The sequence below is a fragment of the Dendropsophus ebraccatus genome, chromosome 10, assembly GCF_027789765.1.
Source record: "Dendropsophus ebraccatus isolate aDenEbr1 chromosome 10, aDenEbr1.pat, whole genome shotgun sequence".
NCBI classification, from domain to species: domain Eukaryota; kingdom Metazoa; phylum Chordata; class Amphibia; order Anura; family Hylidae; genus Dendropsophus; species Dendropsophus ebraccatus.
The window spans coordinates 41,718,703-41,741,811 of NC_091463.1; the positions used below are offsets into that span (position 1 = coordinate 41,718,703).

The 23,109-nt window shown below is 45.2% G+C and overlaps 2 protein-coding genes across 7 annotated transcripts in view; one reads left to right on the forward strand and one right to left on the reverse strand.

The window, feature by feature from the left end:
- Nucleotides 1-6,860, reverse strand: part of DNAAF6 (dynein axonemal assembly factor 6) — a 59,522-nt gene extending 52,662 nt beyond the window's left edge. The window contains exons 1-2 of one of the 4 annotated variants that reach the window (XM_069944260.1): nt 6,841-6,860; nt 2,219-2,313 (exon numbers count right to left, since the gene is read on the reverse strand). In XM_069944260.1, the coding sequence (XP_069800361.1) occupies nt 2,219-2,299 (81 nt within the window). In that variant the 5' untranslated portion in view covers nt 2,300-2,313; nt 6,841-6,860. Of the gene's footprint in view, nt 1-2,218; nt 2,314-4,333; nt 4,430-6,595; nt 6,702-6,840 lie in introns of those variants that run through there. The other 3 variants (XM_069944258.1, XM_069944261.1, XM_069944259.1) reach the window with 3 other exon arrangements.
- Nucleotides 6,861-6,883: 23 nt separating this feature from the next.
- The window catches only part of NUP62CL (nucleoporin 62 C-terminal like), a 153,281-nt gene continuing 137,055 nt past the window's right edge, over nt 6,884-23,109 (forward strand). For 2 of the 3 annotated variants that reach the window (XM_069944255.1, XM_069944257.1), the window contains exons 1-2: nt 6,884-6,984; nt 8,432-8,743. In XM_069944255.1, the coding sequence (XP_069800356.1) occupies nt 8,439-8,743 (305 nt within the window). In that variant the 5' untranslated portion in view covers nt 6,884-6,984; nt 8,432-8,438. Of the gene's footprint in view, nt 6,985-7,040; nt 7,105-8,431; nt 8,744-23,109 lie in introns of those variants that run through there. The other variant, XM_069944256.1, reaches the window with a different exon arrangement.

Genomic DNA, 23,109 nt, shown 5'->3' on the forward strand with positions numbered 1-23,109 from the left:
CTTGGCCACTACTGACTTCTCTGCAATCTGTAGTAAGAGAGAGAGAGAGGGGGAGAGAGAGAGGGAGAGAGAGGGGGGGGGGGGGGGGGGAGAGAGAGAGAGGGGGGGAGAGAGAGAGGGGGAGAGAGAGAGAGAGATGTATCTAGTAAAGATGCTACCTAAGGCATTTTTCTGCCAGAGAGGAGAGAAAATGCCACAAAAAATATCCTTTTTAATATAGAGAAGGAGGAGAAGTTATAAGTAGTGTAGTAGTAACCTCTGTCTCAGTGTTGGTTTTTCTCTCTGGAAGAAGGTTTAGTTTTGTGTTTGTGCTATGACTGCAGCAGGCTGTGTGTGTATGTACAATGGCTGCAGCAGGCTGTGTGTATGTTATTACTGCAGCAGGCTGTGTGTGTGCTATGGCTGCAGTAGGTTGTGTGTGTGCTATGGCTGCAGAAGTCTGTGTGTGTATGCTATGGCTGCAGAAGGCTATGTGTGCGGGCATGTTATGGCTACAGCAGGCTGCCTCTGTGTTAGAGAGAGAGGCAGTAATGTAAGGGGTATTCTGGGCAACAATAAAAAATGCAGGGGGGACAGGGGGTCGTGGGATCATAATAAAGAAGTCATATTTACCCGTTATCATGCCCTCTGCAGAGCAGCGTCCGCTGGGGCTGCAAAGATTCAGGAGCTCAGATGCTGACAATGAGCTGATAAATCTGGGCCTTTGTCTGACCTCTATATCGCTATAGCTGACCCTTCTATGTCACTATGGCTGACCCCTCTATAGCACAGGTATCTGGCATTGTTAGCAGGTGAATATCTAGTTAAAAACGTAGAAGATTGTCAGCAGAAAAGACCACCTGCTCCATCTAGTCTAGTTCTGTGTTGATCAGGACATGGAGGCTGGAGACTAGCTGCATCCATTGCACACACAAAGGACAATCTGCTTTATATCTTTTCTTAGGGTGGTATTACACGGGCCGAGCAGGGCCCGATAATACCTGTAAACGAGCAGCGATCTGCTAGATCGTCGCTCGTTTACTGGGCCTATTACACGGCCCGATAATCGTTTGACAAGAGCTGCAAGGACATCGTTACCGATGTCCTTGCAGCCCTTGCTAAACTGGCATACATTACCCATCCACGTTCCAGGGCTGCTCCTGCTGTCCGCTTCTCCCGGGGTCCCGCGCGCTCTCTAGCTTCACAGCGGCCTGTCAGCTGGTAGGCCGCTCAGCCAATCACAGGCCGGGACTGCCGCGGCCTGTGATTGGCTGAGCGGCCTATCAGCTGACAGGCCTCTGTGAAGCTAGAGCGCGCGCGGGACCCCGGGAGAAGCGGACGGCAGCAGCAGCCCTGGAACGTGGATGGGTAATGTATATCGTTAGTCGCCGGCCACGCACCGCTATTACACGCAGCGGTGCGCGGTCGGCGCCCGACAAAAATAGGGTCTAAACTATATCAACGATCAGCCGATGATCGTTGTCATCGGCTGATCGTTGCATTTATTACACGGAGCGATAATCGGCCAAATCGGGCCAATTGGGCCGATTATCGTTCCGTGTAATAGTACCCTTAGTGTGTGAGCAGGAAGAGGAGAAACACGCTCATGCAGTTTGGAAACTGTCTAGGCACAGAAAATGCTGGATTCACACGTCAGCCTGCTCAGTGCTGGTCTGGAAACTTGGTGAGGTAAGATTGCAAAATGTTGTGCTGTGCTAAATCCTATGCTGCAAAGAGCATGGGCTGGATTTCTCCTTTCCCTGCTCACTTCTCCCCTTTGGCCCCTCCCCACTCCTTAGGTTATAATGGACACAGCAAACCCTTCTTTATTTTGCTTTTTTATAATGTTAATGACTTTGCCTTGCTAATGAACAGGCAAGAATTGAGGAGGGGGGCTGGAAAAAAAGCATTAAGAGTACAGAAGAAGTCTTTTTCGCCTAATAAAACATATTAAAGAGTTTCTTAAAATTACTTTTACTATTGATTTCTGCAAAGTTATGGATGGATGATAGATTACAGATGCAATATGGATGCATTAAAGAAAAGTCTTTTGCAGATTGCGGGTGAAGATTGCAGTCTATTGTAGACATCGTATATGGCCCTGAAAAACTACTGAATGTGTGAATGTAGCCAAGGAATAAAAATACTATAAAACACAACAAGAAGGAAAAGGATCATGGAACCTTACAAATACAGTAGAATGATTTGTACTACATCCTCCTTTGATCTATTTACTTACTTCATTTTCCTCCTGTTCTTCAGCATTGTTTAACAATGCACACAAAGCTTCAAAAGATGACGCAGAAGAAAAGCCTTCCATAACTAAAATATATCCTGAAATTAATAAAACAGCACAAAAAATGTATAAAAACAAAACTGGTTAATAATCACCAATATGACTTTTTTACAGCGGTTAATAAAAGGCAAATTTTAGAACTTCATGTCTTTACACTGCATTGAATAATGACTGCACAGGAGATTCTCTTTGATGGTAGCCAACCGATTGTTTCACAGACAGTCAGGTGTAAGAGAAGAAGACTGGACAAGTATTAATTGATATGCCTTCCTAATGACTCGATACACAGCAGCTCTACTTTTCCACAGAAGGGGAAAAGGCCATTGTAACGAGTAGAGTCTTGGATCCGCTGTACCACCGCTAGCAATGGCGTAGCCACACCAGGAAAGGGAGTCTGAGGGGCCAATGGTCATCACCAGTGCTGGCCGCAAGGCGGGATGGACTTGCTGCGGCAGTCAATGTAGTAAACGGAGACAGCACTTAGGTGAAGGTGAAAAAAATCTTGTGGCTTTATTCACACCCCTGCAGGGGTGTGAATAAAGCCACAAGATTTTTTTCACCTTCACCTAAGTGCTGTCTCCGTTTACTACATTGTTTGGAGTCCGGATTTTTTTAGTTCAATCTGGTGAGGCGTGCACTACTCTATTTTCATTTTTATTTTGTTTGCCTTTTTTGGCTGTTAGTGCTGTTACCTTTTGTATACTCAGTTTTGCTGCGGCAGTCGACACCCAGGTCGCTACCCCTGGCTGGGCTTGCTAACGGTGGCAGGTGAGGTGCCGCTGGACATACGTGGTCTGACAGCAGGGCTCACGTCCGGAACTACAGACAGCAGGAACAACGGACAAGAACGTGGAGAGCTGGAACTACACACTAAGGGAAGCATGCCGAGGTTCCAACAGGAAAGGTCAGCACAGGTGATTGGTGCAACTAACCAATTAGGGACGTACTCAACCAGGGTGAGTTCGGGCGCAGATCCAAACGAAGATGCAAAATAATATATTAAAATTTATTTGTAATAAAAACATTCATGGCGACACAACGCGTTTCCAAACCGAACTGGTTTCTTTCTCAAGTGTCATCTTTTAACCCCTTGTGAAAATGAAAAAAATTAAGACTAGATCAATGATTTAGTGTAAAAATAAAAAATTGGTCTAGCCTTGATTATTTTCATTTCCACAATGGGTTAAAAGAGAATATAAATGTAAAACGTGTAGGGTACCCCACATGTGGACATAATGTGCCGTATGGGCACAGGGCAAGCCACATTTAGAGGCTGGAATGGAGGATGGAGGCCATGTCGCATTTACAAAGCCCCTGTGCTGCCAGGACAGTGGAAACCCCCCATTCTGGAAACTACCCCCCTTTACGAATCCAACAAGGGGTGCAGTGAGTATATGAACCCCACTGGTGACGGGCACATATGTAGAACATGTGCTGTGAAAATGAAAAATACATTTTTTTTTCATTTCCACGGCACACATGTGTCTGTCACCAGGGCCATCTCCCCACTGCACCCCTTGTTAGAATCCTTATGGGGTGTAGTTTCCAGAATGGGGTCACTTGTGGGGGGTTTCCACTATCCTGGCAGCACAGCGGCTTTATAAATGCAACATGGCAAGCCTCTAATGGGAATGGAGGCCATGCCTATTTAGTTGGGGAAAAGGGACAATTTTAATTTATTTTTGGCTATTATGCCAATTTTTGGATCCGCTCCAGGGCTGCTAATTATTAGGGCTCTAATTACTGCTTCTGATTTTTTTAGATTGTTCCACAAGCTACAGGGACCGGAAGCGGGGGTTCTGGTATAAAAGTTATCCACGTACAGGTGGTAACCTTATCCAGTAGTGGGAAGATCAGTTCCCAAACGATCTTCCCACTAACTCCGAGGATGGGGGGGCATTCCTTCATACACTCTTAGGGTATGTGCATACTGTGGAACGGCGACGGATAATCCTTCGCGCATTCCGCAGCTGGAACCCGCATACCAGCTTCACACAGCTCCCTGCAGTGTAATCCTTTGTTCTCTGCTCTCTGCTGGCGACTAATCTCCATACTCACCTGAGCGATGTCTTCCGGGTCCCACGGCGTCCTTTTCTTCCCCGTCATCTATCTTCAGCTTTTTCTGTTGTCCCGTCGTCTATCTTCAGCTTTTTTCTGCTCCCCGTCGTCTATCTTCGTCTTTTTCCGGCTTTTTGCATTCTATTGCCCCCTAGTGGCTGATTAGTGTATATAATGCATTTATCAGTAGCTATAGGGTTATAGGCAATGTTTTTTTGTTTGTTTTTCACGCACCCTACCGCCGCTGAGTGCTGATCAGCATAGCACATAAGTGCGCTGCTAGTCAGCAACTCCTTCTTTTTGGCGTAGGGTTTTTTTCCCCCTATATCCTACCGCCACTGTCTGCTGATAAGTACCGCGCATAAGTGCGGCATTTATCAGCAACACCTTTTTTGGCGTAAAAACCACTACATCACACTACATAAAATAAAGTTTTACACTACACATTTACATACCCCTATACCAATCCACATAGAAAAATGACCCACAGGATGTTTTTGGCAGTGGAGACATGCGCTATTAAAGGACAACTCCCGCGGGACCCCAAAAAAAAAAAAACACAGACACACACAGACACCATACTCACCATCTCTCCGGTGACGATCGCCACTCGATTCGCCCGCCGACCGCCTCTCCGTCGCCGCCTTCCGCCATCCAGCGATGTCTCCAACTTCCGGGTCCAGGGGATGGAAAAGGCTGCCAGTGCGCTTGCGCACCGGCAGCCTTTTCATTGGCTGGAGCGCATCACATGGCTTCCAGCAAGCTCAGCCAATCAGGGCTGAGCAAGCTGGAAGCCATGTGATGCGCTCCAGCCAATGAAAAGGCTGCTGGTGCGCATGTGCACCAGCAGCCTTTTCATCCCCATTCACTTTGCATGAAGACGCCGAGGAGGAAGAAGACCCGGACCGCCCCTCGGCTCTGACGTCGTCGTCACCAGATGCCGCCCCGGAGAAGAGGACCGTGACGATCGTAATAGGTAATGTATACATTCCTTAACTTCCGGGGTGGGGGGTCGGGGGTCCGAAAGTGGGGGAAGGGGGCCAGGCCGGGTATTTAACCACATTACAAAGTTATATAACTTTGTAATGTGTGTTAAATGAGCAAAAAAAAATTTTTGTGGGAGTTGTCCTTTAAAGGAAAAATGCCTTAAAATCAAGGGGAAAGTACGCTTTATGTGGCAGGAAAGGATTAGATTACTTTTATATTTATCTTATATTTCCCTACTGACTTAAACCTTCATGGCCAAAAAAGCTAGGCGATGGCAATGTATTTTTTTTTCTGTATTTTTACAGATAAAATGCTTGTCTTTAAGCCTTCAGTATTGAATTTCTTGCAAAACTTACATGAATGACCATGCCAGAGGAGGTTCTTGTGACTAAGGGAATGTGCACATTACGAAAGCAGGGCGAATCACCTGCCGCGGATTCCACAGCTCACCTCTGCGCAAAACCGCCTGTGCCATAGACTCCATTCTATGCACAGGCAGATTCTGCCGTCCGCCCAAAGAATGAACGGGTTCCATCTTCATTCTTTGCGTGGATGGAGGAAACTGCCTGTGCATAGAATGAAGTCTATGGCACAGGTGGTTCTGCGTGGAGGTGAGTTGCGGAATCCAAGGCAGGTGATGAGCCCTGCTTCCGTAATGTGCACATTCCCTTATGGTGCGTTTACACAGACAGATTTATCTGACAGATTTTTTTAAGCCAAAGCCAGGAATGGATTTGAAAAGAGGAGAAATCTCAGTCATTCCTTTATGACCTGTTCTCTGTTTATAGTCTGTTCCCGGCTTTGGCTTCAAAAATCTGTCAGATAACTCTCTGTCTGTAAATGCACCATTAGTCACAAGAGCCTCCTCAGGCATGGTCATTCATGTAAGTTTTGCAAGAAATTCAATACTGAAGGCTTTAAGACAAGCTCTTTATCTGTAAAAACACAGAGATAAAATACACTGCCATCGCCTAGCTTTTTTGGCCATAAAGTAAGTCAATAAGTGTAAGTCAGTAGGGAAATATAAGATAAATATAAAAGTAATCTGATCCTAATCTAATTCCCGTTCACATTGCCTAAAACATTTAAGCAATGGGAATAATCACCAGAGCCATTCTCTATTGGTTTAACTCTGCTTAGCCACACCGAGCTCAGGACAGTAAAACTTTCAAGACATAGACATAAAACAACGTGGACCAAAAGTATTTTACATTGTACTTCACGCACAGTGCAAAACACTATACGGTATGTTCATCTCTGTAGTATGATATTTACCTCAGAAAGTAGGGCAGCAACTACACCGCGGTCTCCAAAGAGCTTCCACAGCAGTCTGGTTACTATGGTAACCAACCACGAGCTTAGCGCCCCTGAGACGACCGCGGAATATGCCTTTATGTCGATAAGAAAAGGGAAATATAATTAATTTAGATAAAACAATATAGAAGCCCGTAGCTTCCCTTATAGCTAGCACACTCAAATTCGAATGTTTGTATTCACAATCGTTTGAATATTAAACTTACAGGCACTACTGAAGACACCTCAGCGCGTTTGAAGAACGTCCTCCCGGAATCACGTGCTTTCCCTGACGTGTGGGGACGTCGGCGCGTTGTGTCTTTAGCGCCTGGACCTGTGTAGCTTTTTACGGAGTTGTAACGTTCACACGGGTATGGTTTACCGTCTATTTTTCTTACCTGCTTGTTATGCGCTTTCAGCAAAGTGTTGTCACTAAAAGCTAAATCCCGGAAGGACACCATAGATGAAGTTTAACTTTACTTTAGCTCCTGGTCAGTTGACCGACTGTGCGGTTGTATGCAGCCTTGTCTGTCACGATAGAGTATCTCCATAGCCATCCTCCCTTACTATTGCTTAGGTGACGTTATTATTAGGGTGAGGTCAGCTATGTGAATCTGTATACATGATTATGTGAATAGGAATTTGCCATACCTAACCCACTGAGCCCCATTGTGTAGATGTGCCTAGAATTTTTTTTTTTTTATTTACTTGTATAATAGGGAATCTAGTACATACTTACATTTAGATCTGTAAACTGTGAAGTCATACCTCCCAAGTGTCCCTCTTTTGGAGGGGCAGTCCCTACTTTTGAGTCTATCTGTCCCTGTTTGCCCCTTACATGCCCCTTGCCCCTTTTTTTGACCTAGGCATTACGCAGCATTACTGAGACACATTTGTAATCCTGTCCGCAGTTGTGGGCCTGTTATTACAGACGGAATTACTGATGTGTGACTGGGACCTAAGGATGATATCACACATACAGGATCTGCTGCAGATATCTATGTAACTAAATGCATTAATCTGCAGAACAAGCGTCCCTCATTGGAGGTCTAAGTTGGGACGTATGTGAATCTTGCTTTGTAGGTCTTCAATGAGTTGCTCTCCAAAGACTGACTTCATAGCTGATGCCCACTATTTGGTTTTGTGGGGTGAGGCGATTCAGTTCAAATAGACAAGTATTTTTATTTATTTATTTTTTTTAGGCAATATAAACTCCAAATTTTTTACCGTTTTTTGGATTAAAAACACTGCAGCTAGATGTTAACTGCGGAACAATGGGGAAATATGAAGCACAAAACCCACTTGGTGTTTCTCAGTGTGTATGCATTTTGTTTTTAAATCAATGAATCAATGTTTTTCCACAGAAGCTTTGGGATTTGTTCCCCTGTTAAAAATACCCAGAAAATACTGATTATGTATATTTCCATTTTCCCCCAGTTCAATAGAAATCCTAAAAGCACAATGATAAAGAATAAAGGGGGGGAACGACACAAAAGGAAAAAAAAATACCTATAGTAATGTACACTGAAATGAGATAATGTCAGAAGAACTGCCAGGAAAAAAAGCCAGAAAGCTGGTGTTTTTGCAGCCTAAAAAAACACAATGCAAAAGTTGTGTCTGAGGCAAGCTTCAAGAAGGAAATTCATATTTTAACCTAATATTTGTTAAAACGCATTATGGTCATATTGTCTGTCAAGATTTACTATTAGTACAGAAGTCATGCAGAGTAATCTTATTTTGTCTTTGTAGCAGTATATTATCTGTTTCTTGCTAGTGGCATTGTACATCCTTGCTATAACATTTGTCCCTTTCCTTCAGAATCAAAATGAGCTTTAACTTTGGAACCAGTTCATCTGGTGGCTTCTCTTTTGGCGCTCCAAGAACTACTGCACCAACAGCAGGTACTGGCTTTACATTTGGCGGTTCTACTCCAGCAGTTCCATCTACAGGCTTTACGTTTGGCACCACAACACAAGCTCCTGCTTCTACCACAACTCCATCAACTCAGACAAGTCAGCCCAGTGGACTCTTTTCTTTCTCCACACCAGTTACTTCAGCTACGCCAGCACCTGGATTCTCTTTTGGTGCACAGCCGACATCTGCTACATCATCAGGAGGCTTGGTGTTAGGGTAAGAAATTCTTTACTTCTAATTTGTTCACTTTGTAAAGAAAGCTCTGTTCACACATGTCAAGATTAGATCAGGTCCATTTTTACATGTAAGATATTAGGAAGAGCCCGGCACTCACCAAGTAGATTATGCTTCTTTATTGTAGTGTAGCAAACATATGGTACAAGGACGCGTTTCGGCCAAGCATGGCCTTCATCAGCTTAGGGGTGTACAATGCAGTGAGGTCACCAACAGGTATATATACATAACAAAAAAAACGCCAAAGTATATGGGCGGGGCCAACGTGATGACGTCACAAAGTGGGCGTGGCCAACGCAAAAACACCAGGAAGTAAACAATATGGGGAAAACATCAATGGGAATGGGAGGGGAGTAACATAGTAAACAATGGGACATGTGTCACATGATAATGAAGAGTATACACTGCAAGGAAGTACATATAAACATAAACAAACATGTTGCTAAAGAGTGCAAATAATAATATCTTAAAGCAGGTCAAGGGGGAGTGGTACAGAGCGGGCCAGTTGCTCCGATCGCAAAGTGAACTTCATTTTTACATGTAAGGCGCCAGATTTATCCATAAAAGTAATGATGCTAAGTAGGGCTGTGCGATATACCACAACAAAACAACAACAAAAAAAAAACGATTGAGAATCTGGGCTCTGTTAACCGACCAATTCTTTCTCTGGTCGGTATTTTTGGTATTTCTCGTCCCCTCACCTGGTGGTCGCATCCTCCGCCCTGTCGTCACACCTCCCTCGCGTCACCGCTCCTACCCTGCCTGACCTGATTTAACCCCTTAAGGACAGAGCCTGAAGTGGCCTTAAAGGACAAGTGCCATAAAAAGCTTTTTCCCAGTAATTGAAGCACATTACAAAGTTATATAACTCTGTAATATGCTTCAATCATCTATCTGCCTCCCTTCTCTGTCTTTTTCCCCCACCAGGAAGTGTAGGAAACTCATTCTTACCTAATTACTGTCGTCACCAGGCTGCTCTCTCAGCTCCCTCTTGTGACGATGAGTCATCAGCAGGAGGGCTGCTCTAGCTCCTGTTACACCCCTCCCCCTCCCCTGCCTTGTCAGGTGACTCAGCTTGCTCAGCTCCGATTGGCTGAACAACTGCAAGCCATCTGAGTCATTTCACTTGCGTATCTTCTCTCCGACTGACTCCCAGCACATAGGCAGCTACAGGAACCCCCTCTCCTGCTGCCGAGTGGACTCAGTGAGTGAAGGAGTCATGTCACTTAGAGAAGATAAGCAAGTGACATGACTCAGATGGCTTGCAGTTGTTCAGCCAATCGGAGCTGAGCAAGCTGAGTCACTTGACAAGGCAGGGAAGGGGGAGGCTGGTGTAACAGGAGCTAAAGCAGCCCTCCTGCTGACGACTCATCGTCACAAGAAGGAGCTGAGAGAGCAGCCTGGTGACGACAGTAATTAGGTAATAATAAGTTTCCTACACATCCTGGTGGGGGGAAAATACAGGTAATGGAGGCAGATAAGTAATTGAAGCACATTACACAGTTATAAAATTTTGTAATGTGCTTTAATTACTGGTGAAAAAGTTTTTCATGGCAGTTGTCCTTTAAGGACAGAGACAAATTTTATGAATATGACCTGTGTCACTTTATTCATTAATAACTTTGGAATGCTTTTACCTATCCGGCTGATTCTGAGATTGTTTTCTCGTGACATATGGTACTTTACACTTCTGGTAAATTGGAGTCGATACTGATAACGAGTCTTTATGAAAAAAAACCTAAATAACTTGAATAAATGCATTTTTCCAACTTTAGAACTTTTCTGCTTATATAGAAAATGGTTATGCCACATAAATTATATATTAAATAGCATTAGCAACATGTCTACTTTATGTTGGCGGCATTTATTAAACTTTCTTTAATTTTTTTTTTTTTTAGACAATAGAAAGCTTAAAACATTAGCAGCAATTTTCCAAATTTTCAGTAAAATTTCAAAATCAGATATTTTTAGGGACCTGTTCAGGTTTAGGCTGGGTTCACACTACGTATATTTCAGTCAGTATTGTGGTCCTCATATTGCAACCACAACCAGGAGTGGATTAAAAACACAGAAAGGATCTGTTCACACAATGTTAAAATTGAGTGGATGGCCGCCATTTAATGGCAAATATTTGCTGTTATTTTAAAACAACGGCTGTTATATTGAAATAATGGCAGTTATTTACTGGTATATGGCGGCCATCCACTCAATTTCAACATTGTGTGGACAGAGCCTTTCTGTGTTTTTAATCCACTCCTGGTTTTGGTTGCAATATGAGGACCACAATACTGACTGAAATGCATAGTGTGAACCCAGCCTTAGAAAATGTAGAACACCAATGACGCCTTGAAGTGATCCCGTATTCAGAGGCCGGGGTGATCAGGACAGGTCTCACACTGGAAAATGGTGTCCTTCCTGATCCCCCTGTTAAGCCACATTCTGCACTTCTTTTGGGGTCTCCTGTTTTCCAGTGTGCGGGACGTCACCTGGAAAATGATGCCCTGGTGTGACAAGGGGTCCTTCATATCCAGAAGCACTGGGTCTGCTCCATGGCTGCTAAATATAAGGGCTCTAATTACTGCTTCTGATATGCCGCAAGCTACAGTAGCTCGGGCAGCGAGGGACCGGAAGAGGGGGTGCTGGTATAAAAGTTATCCCTGTACAGGTGGTAACCTTTATCCAGCAGTGGGAAGATCGGTTCCCGAACGATCTTCCCACTAACTTGGAGGAGGGGGGGGGGCATCTGGGGGCTGGATTCGGGTGTCCCTTCCTTCATGCACTCTAAGGGTACGTGCACACTGCGAAATGGCGAAGGATAACCCTTTGTGCATTCCGCAGCTGGCACCCACTGGCGGACTGGTGCAGGCGCGCATCTCCATCCGTGTCACACGCCATTCTATGCACGGGTGGATTCCTCCCTCTGTCCAAAGAATGAACGTGTTCATTCTTTGGACAGACTATTAAATCCACACGTGCATAGAATGGAGTCTGACACGGGTGGAGACGCGCGCCCGCATCAGTCCGCCAGCGGTTGCCAGCTGCGGAATGCACAAAGGGTTATCCTTCGCTATTCCGCAGTGTGCACATACCCTAAATCTGTAAGTTTACCCTGAGGTACTCTCAGAGTTTGTAGAATTTCACGCCATACCGTGATCTCTTATTGGGACAGTACTGGCGGAAAATACGTGTCTGCGGGGCAAAGTACTCTACCCCCAGACACGTCACTGGATGATGAGGATGAATGGAGGAAAGAAGGATCCCCCCATTCATCCTCACTGGCTGTTTCAATGTCGGAGGCAATAATAACGTATGCATCCGACGCCGAAAACACCCTGGGGGCCATTTTTATATGGGGACTAGTATATGGGGTATGTAAAATGTGTAGTGGTGTAGTGTAAGACTTTATTTCATGTAGTGTAGTGTAATTTAGTCTTTTTTTACGTTTTTTTTTTTTTTTTGACAGTAAGAAAAAATACCTACGCCAAGAAAGGAGTTGCTGATAAATGCCGCACTTACGTGCGGCACTTATCAGCAGACAGTGGCGGTAAGATGTAGGGGGGGAAAACGCCCCTACGCCAAAAATGAGGAGTTGCTGATCAGCGGTGCACTTACGTGCGATGCTGATCAGCACTCAGCGGCGTTAGGGTGCATAAAAAGGAAAAAAAAATAAATCTTTTTAACCCAAAGCAACTGATCAGTGAATAATATTCACTGATCAGCTGCTAGGGGGCAGTAGAGCGAAGCTGGCGAAGAGCCGAAGATCTACAAAGATTTCCGACGGAACCCGGAAGTCGCGCCAAGGACGCTGGGATCAGATGAGTATGGTGCACCTACATCACTGAAACATGTTCTGCACCCCTCAACTACCTAGATGAGGGTTGCAGAACCGGGGGACACTGTTTTTTAACACTTTGATCGCCGTGATGAGTCGGCCGGTACTGGCCAGCCCACCACGGCGATCGTTAATCACCCCCACCCGTGCCGACGAGCAGAGATGGCCTGCTATACATTATAGCAGGCCATCTTCCCCGAACGCTGTGTGTGAACACACAGCGATCAGGTAAACATCGGTGTAAGTGTACGCCCGATATCGTTAAGGGGTTAAAGAGGAGAATTAATCCTCCTGATCACCCCCTGATTCCAGACAGGGTGCACATAAACTGGCGCGCAGGGCTTGGGGGCTGACAGAGAAGGCTGGAAATCTGACATGTCATGCAGGCTGCATCCAGGTGGCAGCTCCCCCTCCAGTGTGTGCTCATTGCTGCTGATGCCGGGATGGCTCTCTCATCCTAGCTGGGGGCTCAGGATACTGCACACACTGTTATGAAGCGCATGGTCTGCCCCTTATGTGATAACATTACATTAACATTTATAACGTCTCCAGCACCATGTGCTATGCCAACACAGAGTGACGGGGAGCCGAACATTCCTGTGCTGGGGGGGAGCGAGGAGGTGCCAGCCAATGCCAACCCATACCTGCAGCCGCTGTATATCTGGGAGGGGGGGGGGGCACTGCAGAATAGGATCTGACAGAAGGAACGACGGGGGTAGATATTGCACTGTTGCTATTTACACTTACAGTCTATTTTTCGGGGAAGCATCACAGATTTAGTGCAATTATAGGGTATCTATCATCTGGAGCGGCCGGCCGGATAGGCTGCAAAAATCCTGCTGGTAGGCTGTCCATTTAGGTGCATGTCGGTGCCGGATTCTTCTGGCTTGGCATTGTAAGTGTATGCAGTCAAAGACCAAGCTGGAAGATCTCCTTTTTCATTGTGCAGAAATAGTCACAACTCTATAGAAGCGTGTTGTGGTATACATAAGTCACCGCAGCTCAAAGGAAGAGAGATCACCTCCCGTGTTCACTGGTGTCAGGAATATGTAAGGCAGAACGTCTCAATCCAGACCTATCGTGCCACTTGATCCTCTAATAAACCCCAAGCGCAGGTGAGCGGTTACCACAGTCTGTGTTAGACACAGTAGAGATGGACCATCAATTCAGGAGCACAAATAATTTATTAATAAGTGCAAAGCATTTCAGCACCCACATATAACAGAGCCTTTCTCAAGCATGTCATAACAAAGTGCTCCTGAATTGATGGTTCATCTCTACAGTGTCTATCAAAGACTGTGGTAACCGCTCACCTGCACTTGGGATTTCATAGAGCATCAAGTGGCACGATAGGTCTGGATTGAGCTGTTCTGTGTTACACACCTCCCAGGACAGGAAGCCTGTAAGATAAAAAGGTGGACCTCTTACCTTTCATCAGTGGTTTCCTATCCTCAGGGGAGGATGTATGCAAGATCTGGATGCGTCCGGAGAGGGAGTATTTCTCCCTGTATTTAGGATTTTTGGATTGTGAAGTTCCTGCTAACTGCAGGAGGCGCATGGTCCTTTACCTGTCTGTTGGGCTGCTCACTTCCTGCTTATCTGCCTTGTTAACTCCTATCACACAGGATGTTTTTAGAGAAGCAAGCAAGCGACAACCTGTCAGGTCAGCACTCCCTTGCTCCTCGTTCCCTGGTCGCTGCCGGTGCTATTACACATGCCGGTGATATTACACATGAAAGTGCTGCTGATAAAAAGAAAGGTATTCCTCTTCCCCAGTTCAGTAGTGGTAGAGGTTCCTTGCGTAGACAAGGAAGATATGATCGAGATAGAAGCCCTAAAAGGGGAGACCAGAGGTGTAAATTCTCAAAATAAAAGAACAGAAGATTCCTGAGAGGCAATGAAACGAAGAGGCCAGCTGTGTCATATTCAGTTTCAGGTGCTTCCCTTGGGGCTGTCAATGGCTCGCAGAGTCTTTACGAAAATCATTGCAGAGGTTTCAGCTCACATGAGAGAGAAAGCTATTTTTGTGCCCTACCTGGACAATTAACTGTGGCTCCCTCACACCAGGTATGCAGTCTCCACTTAGAACAGATAGCCTTGGTTTTGTCATGCCTAGACTGGATCCTGAATTGGGTACAGGGTACAACCTGTAAAGAGCTTTTTCTGGGGTTTATTCTTGGGGCCTCTTGTCAGAGGACCTTTCTACCCCCAGAAAAGGTGCAAAAGATTAAAAGCTTGGTTATGAGTGTCAGACAGAATTCAATTCTATAAGGGAAGCACTGTCTGTCCTGGGGGTCTCTCACTTCCTGTATCCCAATCCAGTGGGCCCAACTTCACTCAAGGATCTTTTGAGCAGATGTCTAGGCGAAGTGGGAGCGACTTCAGGGACTATTAGAAAGGAAGATCACTTTATTTCAGAAGTTGTTTGACAGTCTGAATCGGTGGACATTTGAGTCGAGTCTTTCTTAGGGAGTTTAGTGTAGAGTAGTAGATCCCTTAGTCATCGGAACAGACGCCAACCCCAGGGGGAGGGGAGCCCATCCGAAGAATCATTTGGTTCAGTGCAGTTGGTTGACAATCAGGATTTCACCTCCAATGCAAGAACTCATGGAAGTCTTCAGAGCCTTACAGGAGTCTTCACCCCCTCTCTATGGTTGTCATTTGAGGATCTTATTAGAAAACACAACCACAGTTGCTTTGAGGGCCTTCTTTACCTTTTCTAAAATAGACCCCTTTAATTTATTAGGGATCCTGATTACTCATATTTTATAGATTCTTTAGAGGGGAGTGGAAAAAGTCTCAGTACAGTACCTTGAAGGTTCAGGTAGCGGCCTTAGGAGCTCTCTTTCATAGGAAAGTGGTGAATCACCGCTGGGTTATAAGATTCTTCAGGTCTGTGGAGAAGTCTAGTCCAATTAAGAATTTGGAGGTTCCCCCGTAGGATCTAAAATTGGTCCTGGGTGCCTTATCTAAACATACTTTTGAGCCATTGGAATTGTTGTCCTTTAAAGAGGTTATCCAGAGAAAATCTTTTTCTTTCAAATCAACTGGTGTCAGAAAGTTATATAGATTTGTAATTTACTTCTATTAAAAAAAAAAATCTCAAGTTTTCCAGTACTACTTGGCTCCTATATGTCATGCAGGAAATGTTTTATTTTCAGTCTCTCACAGTGCTCTCTGCTGACATCTCTGGCCAAGACAGGAGCTGTCCACAGCAGGAGAGGCTTTCTTTGAGAATCCCCATAAACATAATAAATGAAATGCAGTATTTTGATTTTTGAGCAGTGCACTTTTCTGTAAAACTCTTATCTTGATTCTGTAGGTCAGGTGACTCAGAGTAAGGCTGGTATTACACGGAGCGATTATCGTTCAAAAAAATTGTTAAATCGTTCGGATTTGAACGATAATCGTTTCATGTAATAGCAGGCAACGATTAAACGACCAACGAGAAATCGTTGATCGTTTATTAGGATCCAGACCTATTTTTATCGTTTGATCGTTCGCACATTGTTCAGGGGAATAAGAATTCGCAGCTGAAATGTACGCAATACCAACGACTAAACGACCGCAAGAACGATCATAAATAACAATCATCGTTCCATGTAATTGGGCGAACGATTTTGTGAGGGAGGCCAGTCCTGATCTGGCACACCCCAACAAGTTTGCCAAATTGGCGGATGAGGGGGATGTTGATTCAGGGGTGGCATTGCTGCAGCAGGACACTGCCTCTGAAAGCCAGGGGGGTGTCTGCTCCAGTAAAGGGGGAAACAGGAGTTCAGGGCAGGCCAGGCAGGTACTGGTAGGGGGGGACTCAATTATTAGGGGGACAGACAGGGCAATCTGTCACAAAGACTGGGATCGTCGAACGGTGTGTTGCCTTCCTGGCGCTCGAGTTCGTCACATCGCGGATCGGGCTGACAGATTACTGGGAGGGGCTGGCGATGACCCAGCAGTCATGGTGCACATTGGCACCAATGATAAAGTTAGAGGTAGGTGGCGGGTCCTCAAAAGCGATTTCAGGGACTTAGGCAGGAAGCTTAAAACTAGGACCTCCAAGGTGATATTCTCTGAAATATTACCTGTACCACGAGCCACACCTGAGAGACAGCGGGAGATTAGGGAGGTGAATAAGTGGCTCAAGAGCTGGTGTAGGATAGAGGGGTTTGGGATCATGGAGAACTGGGCCGACTTCTTGGTCGGTTACAGGCTCTACGGTAGGGACGGGCTGCATCTCAATGGGGAGGGTGCAGCCGTGCTGGGGGAGAAGATGGCTAAGAGGTTGGAGGAGTGTTTAAACTAGGGACCGGGGGGGTGAGCAACTACAATATAGTAAGTGAAGAGTAGATGGAGAGCTGGGCCTAGATTATGGAACTGGGGGTGGAGGGGCGGGAGGGGTTAGAACAGTCACTAGTGACAAGAAGAAAGGGAATATGGACAAACATATTAAACATATTAAATGTATGTATACTAATGCTCGAAGCCTCACTAATAAAGCTGAGGAATTAGAACTCATAATGGTTGAAGAGAAATATGATATAGTGGGGATAAGCGAGACATGGCTGGATGAGAGTTATGACTAGGCTGTTAATATCCAGGGTTATAGTCTATTCAGAAATGATCGTAAAAATAAGAAAGGGGGAGGGGTCTGTCTATATGTTAAATCATGCCTTAAGCCCATTCTGCGGGAGGATATAAGTGATAATAATGTGGAATCTCTTTGGGTAGAAATAAGGGGAGGGACGAAGAATAATAAAATTCTTATACGAGTGAGTTATAAACCTATAGTGGAAGAATCAGAAAATCTTCTTATAAGACAAATAGATGTGGCAGCGAAGCAGGGGGAAGTCATTATTATGGGGGACTTTAACTACCCAAATATAAACTGGAAAGCAGAAACCTGCAGCTCCAGGAAGGGAAGCGGGTTTTTGGAAATAGTAAAAGATAATTACCTTTCCCAACTAGTACAGGAACCAACAAGAGGGGGGGGGGGGGGCACTCCTGGACCTAATCTTAACTCATAGGCCAGACAGAATATCAAAAATAGAGGTGGGGGGGTCACCTAGGTAATAGTGACCATAACATAGTAAGTTTTCAATTATCCTTCAATAAAATGATTAGTACAGGCGCTACAAAAACATTAAATTTCAGGAAGGCTAATTTCCAAAAACTAAGAGAGGACCTTGGGAACATAGACTGGGACAATGCCTTCAGAAATAAAAGTACACAAGAAAAATGGGACATATTTAAGAGCTTCCTGGGTAAATCGTGTGAACGACACATACCATATGGGAATAAAAGTAGTACAAATAAGAGAAATCTAATGTGGTTAACTTCAGCTGTAAGGGGTGCAATAAATGATAAGAAACAAGCATTCAGACTACTAAAACAAGAAGGTAGTGGGGAAGCATTGAGCAACTATAGACAGAAGAATAGAATGTGTTAAAAGCAAATAAAAGAAGCAAGAATAGCAACAGAAAGAAGGATAGCCACAGAAAGTAAAACGAATCCCAAAATGTTCTTCACCTATATAAACAACAAAAGACTTAAAACCGAAAATGTTGGTCCCCTCAAAAATAATCTGGGTACTAAATACATTCTTCTCTACTGTATTAACAGAGGAGAATCCCATAACAGAGGACATGACTAGGGATAATATAAATCCTCCCATAAATCTCACCTGCCTAACACAACAAGAAGTGGGGAGATTCCTTAAAAACATTAAAATCCATAAATCACCGGGCCCAGAAGGTATCCATCCTAGAGTTTTGCAAGAATTGAGTACTGTGTTAGACAGACCGATATTCCTAATATTTAAAGATTCTGTTACGACAGGGATTGTTCCACAGGACTGGCGCATAGCTAATGTGGTATCAATATTCAAGAAGGGGTCAAAGAGTGATCCTGTAAACTACAGGCCTGTAAGTCTAACATCTATAGTAGGTTAAGTATTTGAGGGGATTGTAAGAGATGCTATACTGGTGTATCTTAAAGAAAATAATATTATGACGCAGCACCAGCATGGATTCATGAGGGATCGGTCCTGTCAGACTAATCTGATCGGCTTCTATGAAGAGGTAAGTTATATACTGGACCTGGGGGAGGCTGTGGATTTTGTATATCTGGACTTTTCAAAGGCATTTGATACTGTGCTGCATGAAAGGTTGGTCTACAAAATGAGGATGCTGGGACTCGGGGAAAACATATGCAAATGGGTAAGTAACTGGTTGTGTGATAGAAAACAGAGAGTGGTCATTGAACATATTCAGATTGGGTTTTCGTTACGAGTGGGGTACCACAGGGGTCAGTGTTGGATCCACTTCTTTTTAATATTTTTATTAATGATCTTGTTGAGGGGCTACAGAGTAGAATCTCCATTTTTGCAGATACTAAACTGAGTAAAGTAATCAGTACAGAGGAGGATATCATATTACAGAGGGATTTGGAGACGCTAGAGGCTTGGGCGGTGAAATGGCAAATTAAGTTTAATGTGGATAAATGTAAGGTTATGCACTTGGGCCATAGAAATAATAAGTACAGTTATGTGCTAAATAATAAAACACTGGGTAAAACTACTTCCGAAAAGGACCCGGGTGTGTTGGTGGACAGTAAACTCAACTTTAGTGATCAGTGCCAGGCAGCAGCTGCCAAGGCTAATAAAATAATGGGATGCATCAAGAGGTATAAATGTTAAAGATGAGAACATAGTTTTGCCTCTTTATAAATCACTGGTCAGACCACATATGGAATACTGTGTACAGTTTTGGGCACCGGTATATAAGAAGGACACAGCTGAACTGGAGCGGGTGCAGAGGAGGGCAACAAAGGTCATTAAGGGAATGGGTGGGTTACAGTACCAGGACAGGTTATCAAGCTTGGGGTTATTTACGCTAGAAAAAAGACGTCTTAGGGGCGATCTGATCACAATGTACAAATATATGAATAGACAGTACAGAGATCTTTGAAGTGATCTTTTTACTCCTAGGTCTGTAACCATGACAAGGGGGCATCCTCTACATCTAGAGGAAAGAAGATTTCATCATCGGCATCGACGCGGGTTCTTTACTGTACGAGTGGTAAGACTGTGGAACTCTCTGCCACATGATGTTGTCATGACCGATTCATTAAATAAGTTCAAGGGAGGCCTGGATGCTTTTCTTGAACAATATAATATTACAAGTTATGGGCATTAGATTTCCGGTGATATGTTGATCCAGGCATTGTTCTGGTTGCCATTGGAGTCAGAAGGAAGTTTTCTCCCTGTGATGGGGCAATTGTCGTCTGCCTCATGGGGGTTTTTGCCTTCCTGGATCAACACAGTAGGATTTCCCTAGGTTGAACCTGATGGACTCTTGTCTTCTTTCAACCTGATTTACTATGTTACCTCCTCTGTGTCTGTCGCCCCCCTCCCTCTCCCCTATAGCGGCGCTAACTTCAAATAGCAGGCACACAGCAATCGCAGCTCCATACGCAGCAGGGTCGGCTACTGTGTGTAACAGATGCCCGCTACTAATGACTGCGGCCTGCGATCCCGCTGGCTACAGTCTTTTAACCTTTTAGTGCATAGGTCAGAGCAGGGTCGGCGGGCGCAGTCCTGAAGAGGAGACCGGAGCAGAAGGCTGTGGAGGTGGGGTAGGTGAGGAGGAGATGCGGCCTCTACATCTGGCTGCACAGAACTGTGAGGAGGGGGCGTCAGGACACTCCCGGTGCAGACATCCGCAATGTGAGAGGGGTGAACAGGGGATCGGCCTGGCTCTCACTGGGAAGGGGGGGGGGTAGCCTGCAGATTACGCTGCCACCCAAATCCAGGTGGACAGCAGGAATAGTGCAACTACAGCCCCAATCATCCCCCTGATAGCTGGTGTGTGTGTGTCTTACATGACTACATTTATTAAAGTTATTAAGTGAAACAAAAATAATAAAAAAAGAAAGTAACACTTTTCCTTTAAAGTGTCACTGTCATTATAACTTTCAAAATCTAAATGAACAGTACATGTGATATAAAGCAAGTCTGCAATATACTTTCAATTTTTTTTTTTTTTTAGTTATGGAGAACACGGCACTTCCTGTTTTCTGACAGTTTTTTTTTCTCTCAGAAAACAGGAAGTTCTGTATATCCCAGGCCATCTGAGCGCTCACAGAGAGAAGGTAGCCATGTGACTGATGTACACATTGAGCTGTGACTCTCTGTACTTGCCGAAATTCCTGGGTTTAGTCTGTTTTTTTTTTTTTCAAGAAGCACAAGTCAGAAAATCTTCCCTCAGGAGACTGGACCTGGATTTCTGGTAAGTACAGCATTGTTTTATGGCGTGAAAACAAAAAAATCAATGTATATTGCAAACTTGCTTTTTCACTACTGTCGATTTAAGATCTACTGTCGATTTAAGATTTTGAAAGTTATAACGACAGTGACACTGTTAGACGTTAAAGGGAATCTGTCATTAGGTTTATGCTGCCTTAAATGAGGGCTGAACAAATTGTTGTATTACTTTCCCTTCTCGCCCCATGACAGCACCCATGGAGAGCATCCACCTTCCCCTCGCTGGACAGGAAACAGTCATCAGGAATTTTCCATAAGTAGGCCAGACTTCCCATCATCCCCAGTTCAGTTTCCTGGCTTTCGAGCAGGAGGTGGCGGTGCAGGAGCACCGCTGTTTGTCTCCAGGTTGTCTAGGTGATTCCTGACGGCTTATTAGATTCAGCCATTCTCCTGATATGCAGGAAAATTGGATTCTTGCCACACCGCTCCCCCTCCAGCTGCTGACAACTGCCAATCAGCAGCTAGTGTGTGGATTTTTCTGCTTCTCATGAATGAGGACTACTGGACTCATGCACATGGAGAGGACTATTTATTGTCCATTTTCCATTCTGTTCAGTTTCTGTCACTAGTTTATGCTACAAGCATAAATCTGACAGTCTCTTTTAAAAAATAGAAAACTTCTATCACAACATCTATTGATAAAAACAAACAAACACTTAAGGTCCCATGACGAACCGGTATATCACAAGGTCCAGAGGCTCTATGGAGCAAGCTCAGCTCCTGAGCAAAGACTGTCTGCTACCAGCAGCTGGGTCCTCATTGTTAATGATAGGCCTCATCGATCTCGCTGCCAACCTTAATTAACCCCCTTCAATGCCTCAGATCACAGCATTTATCTGACAGTCACTGACCAATCAGGACCTCTGCGGGGTTCCCGATCATTTTCCCTGACTGTCAGAGGAGTAAAACAGTCTGTGGCAGTCGTTGCTTCTTAATTCCAGTCCTCATGGTCACCAGCAGGTCATGTTTTTAGCGTTCAACAGGTGATATAATTATACTCTCCCTCTCTAACGGCAGCCACCCGGTCACCCCCAGCCCAGAGCTCACCCCCTGTGTCCAGAGCCTCCCGGCACCGTCCAGCACTACACCGTCAGCGCCAACTCTGCTCTGCTACACCGTCAGCGCCAACTCTGCTCTGCTACACCGTCAGCGCCAACTCTGCTCTGCTACACCGTCAGCGCCAACTCTGCTCTGCTACACCGTCAGCGCCAACTCTGCTCTGCTACACCGTCAGCGCCAACTCTGCTCTGCTACACCGTCAGCGCCAACTCTGCTCTGCTACACCGTCAGCGCCAACTCTGCTCTGCTACACCGTCAGCGCCAACTCTGCTCTGCTACACCGTCAGCGCCAACTCTGCTCTGCTACACCGTCAGCGCCAACTCTGCTCTGCTACACCGTCAGCGCCAACTCTGCTCTGCTACACCGTCAGCGCCAACTCTGCTCTGCTACACCGTCAGCGCCAACTCTGCTCTGCTACACCGTCAGCGCCAACTCTGCTCTGCTACACCGTCAGCGCCAACTCTGCTCTGCTACACCGTCAGCGCCAACTCTGCTCTGCTACACCGTCAGCGCCAACTCTGCTCTGCTACACCGTCATCATCTCCTTCATTGTCTCAGCTCTGCTACATCGCCATCGTCAGGCAGAAGCATTGCATGCTGGGAAATGTAGTTTCCTATCTTGGATATAGATCGGCTTTTAGAAAAACTTGTAACTCAGGAACGGCAGCACCTAGAAAGATGGGAGAGGACTCAAAATACTCAGAGTGACTTGGTGAGTAAGGCCAGCTAGGTTTGGGAGCTTTTCATTTTTTTAGCTCTTGGGGGTAATACCCCCTTAAAGAATAAAGGTCACTGTACACTTTCACTAACGGACAGCCAAACAATCATCTGGCCATCAGTTATGTCTCCTGGCCGCCATCTATCCCCTAAACACAGGAACGTTCGCCACTGCTAAGCATTCCTGGGTTCTCTATGGGGATGGGAAACCTCTCCTTGCAGGCTATCTCTCAAAAGGGGCGGTTGATGATTTTCCATCACGGCTGATACATATCACCACCGACATCAGTCAGTGGTTGTTCAGGAGAGCCCCATACACCTTAGATTGAGGGCGGAATCCACTGCGAGAGGGGAGTTTGGCCAAATGAAGTCCTAAGTTGTCCATTGACGACCACATCTGTGTGCCAATCTCACTAGAACCC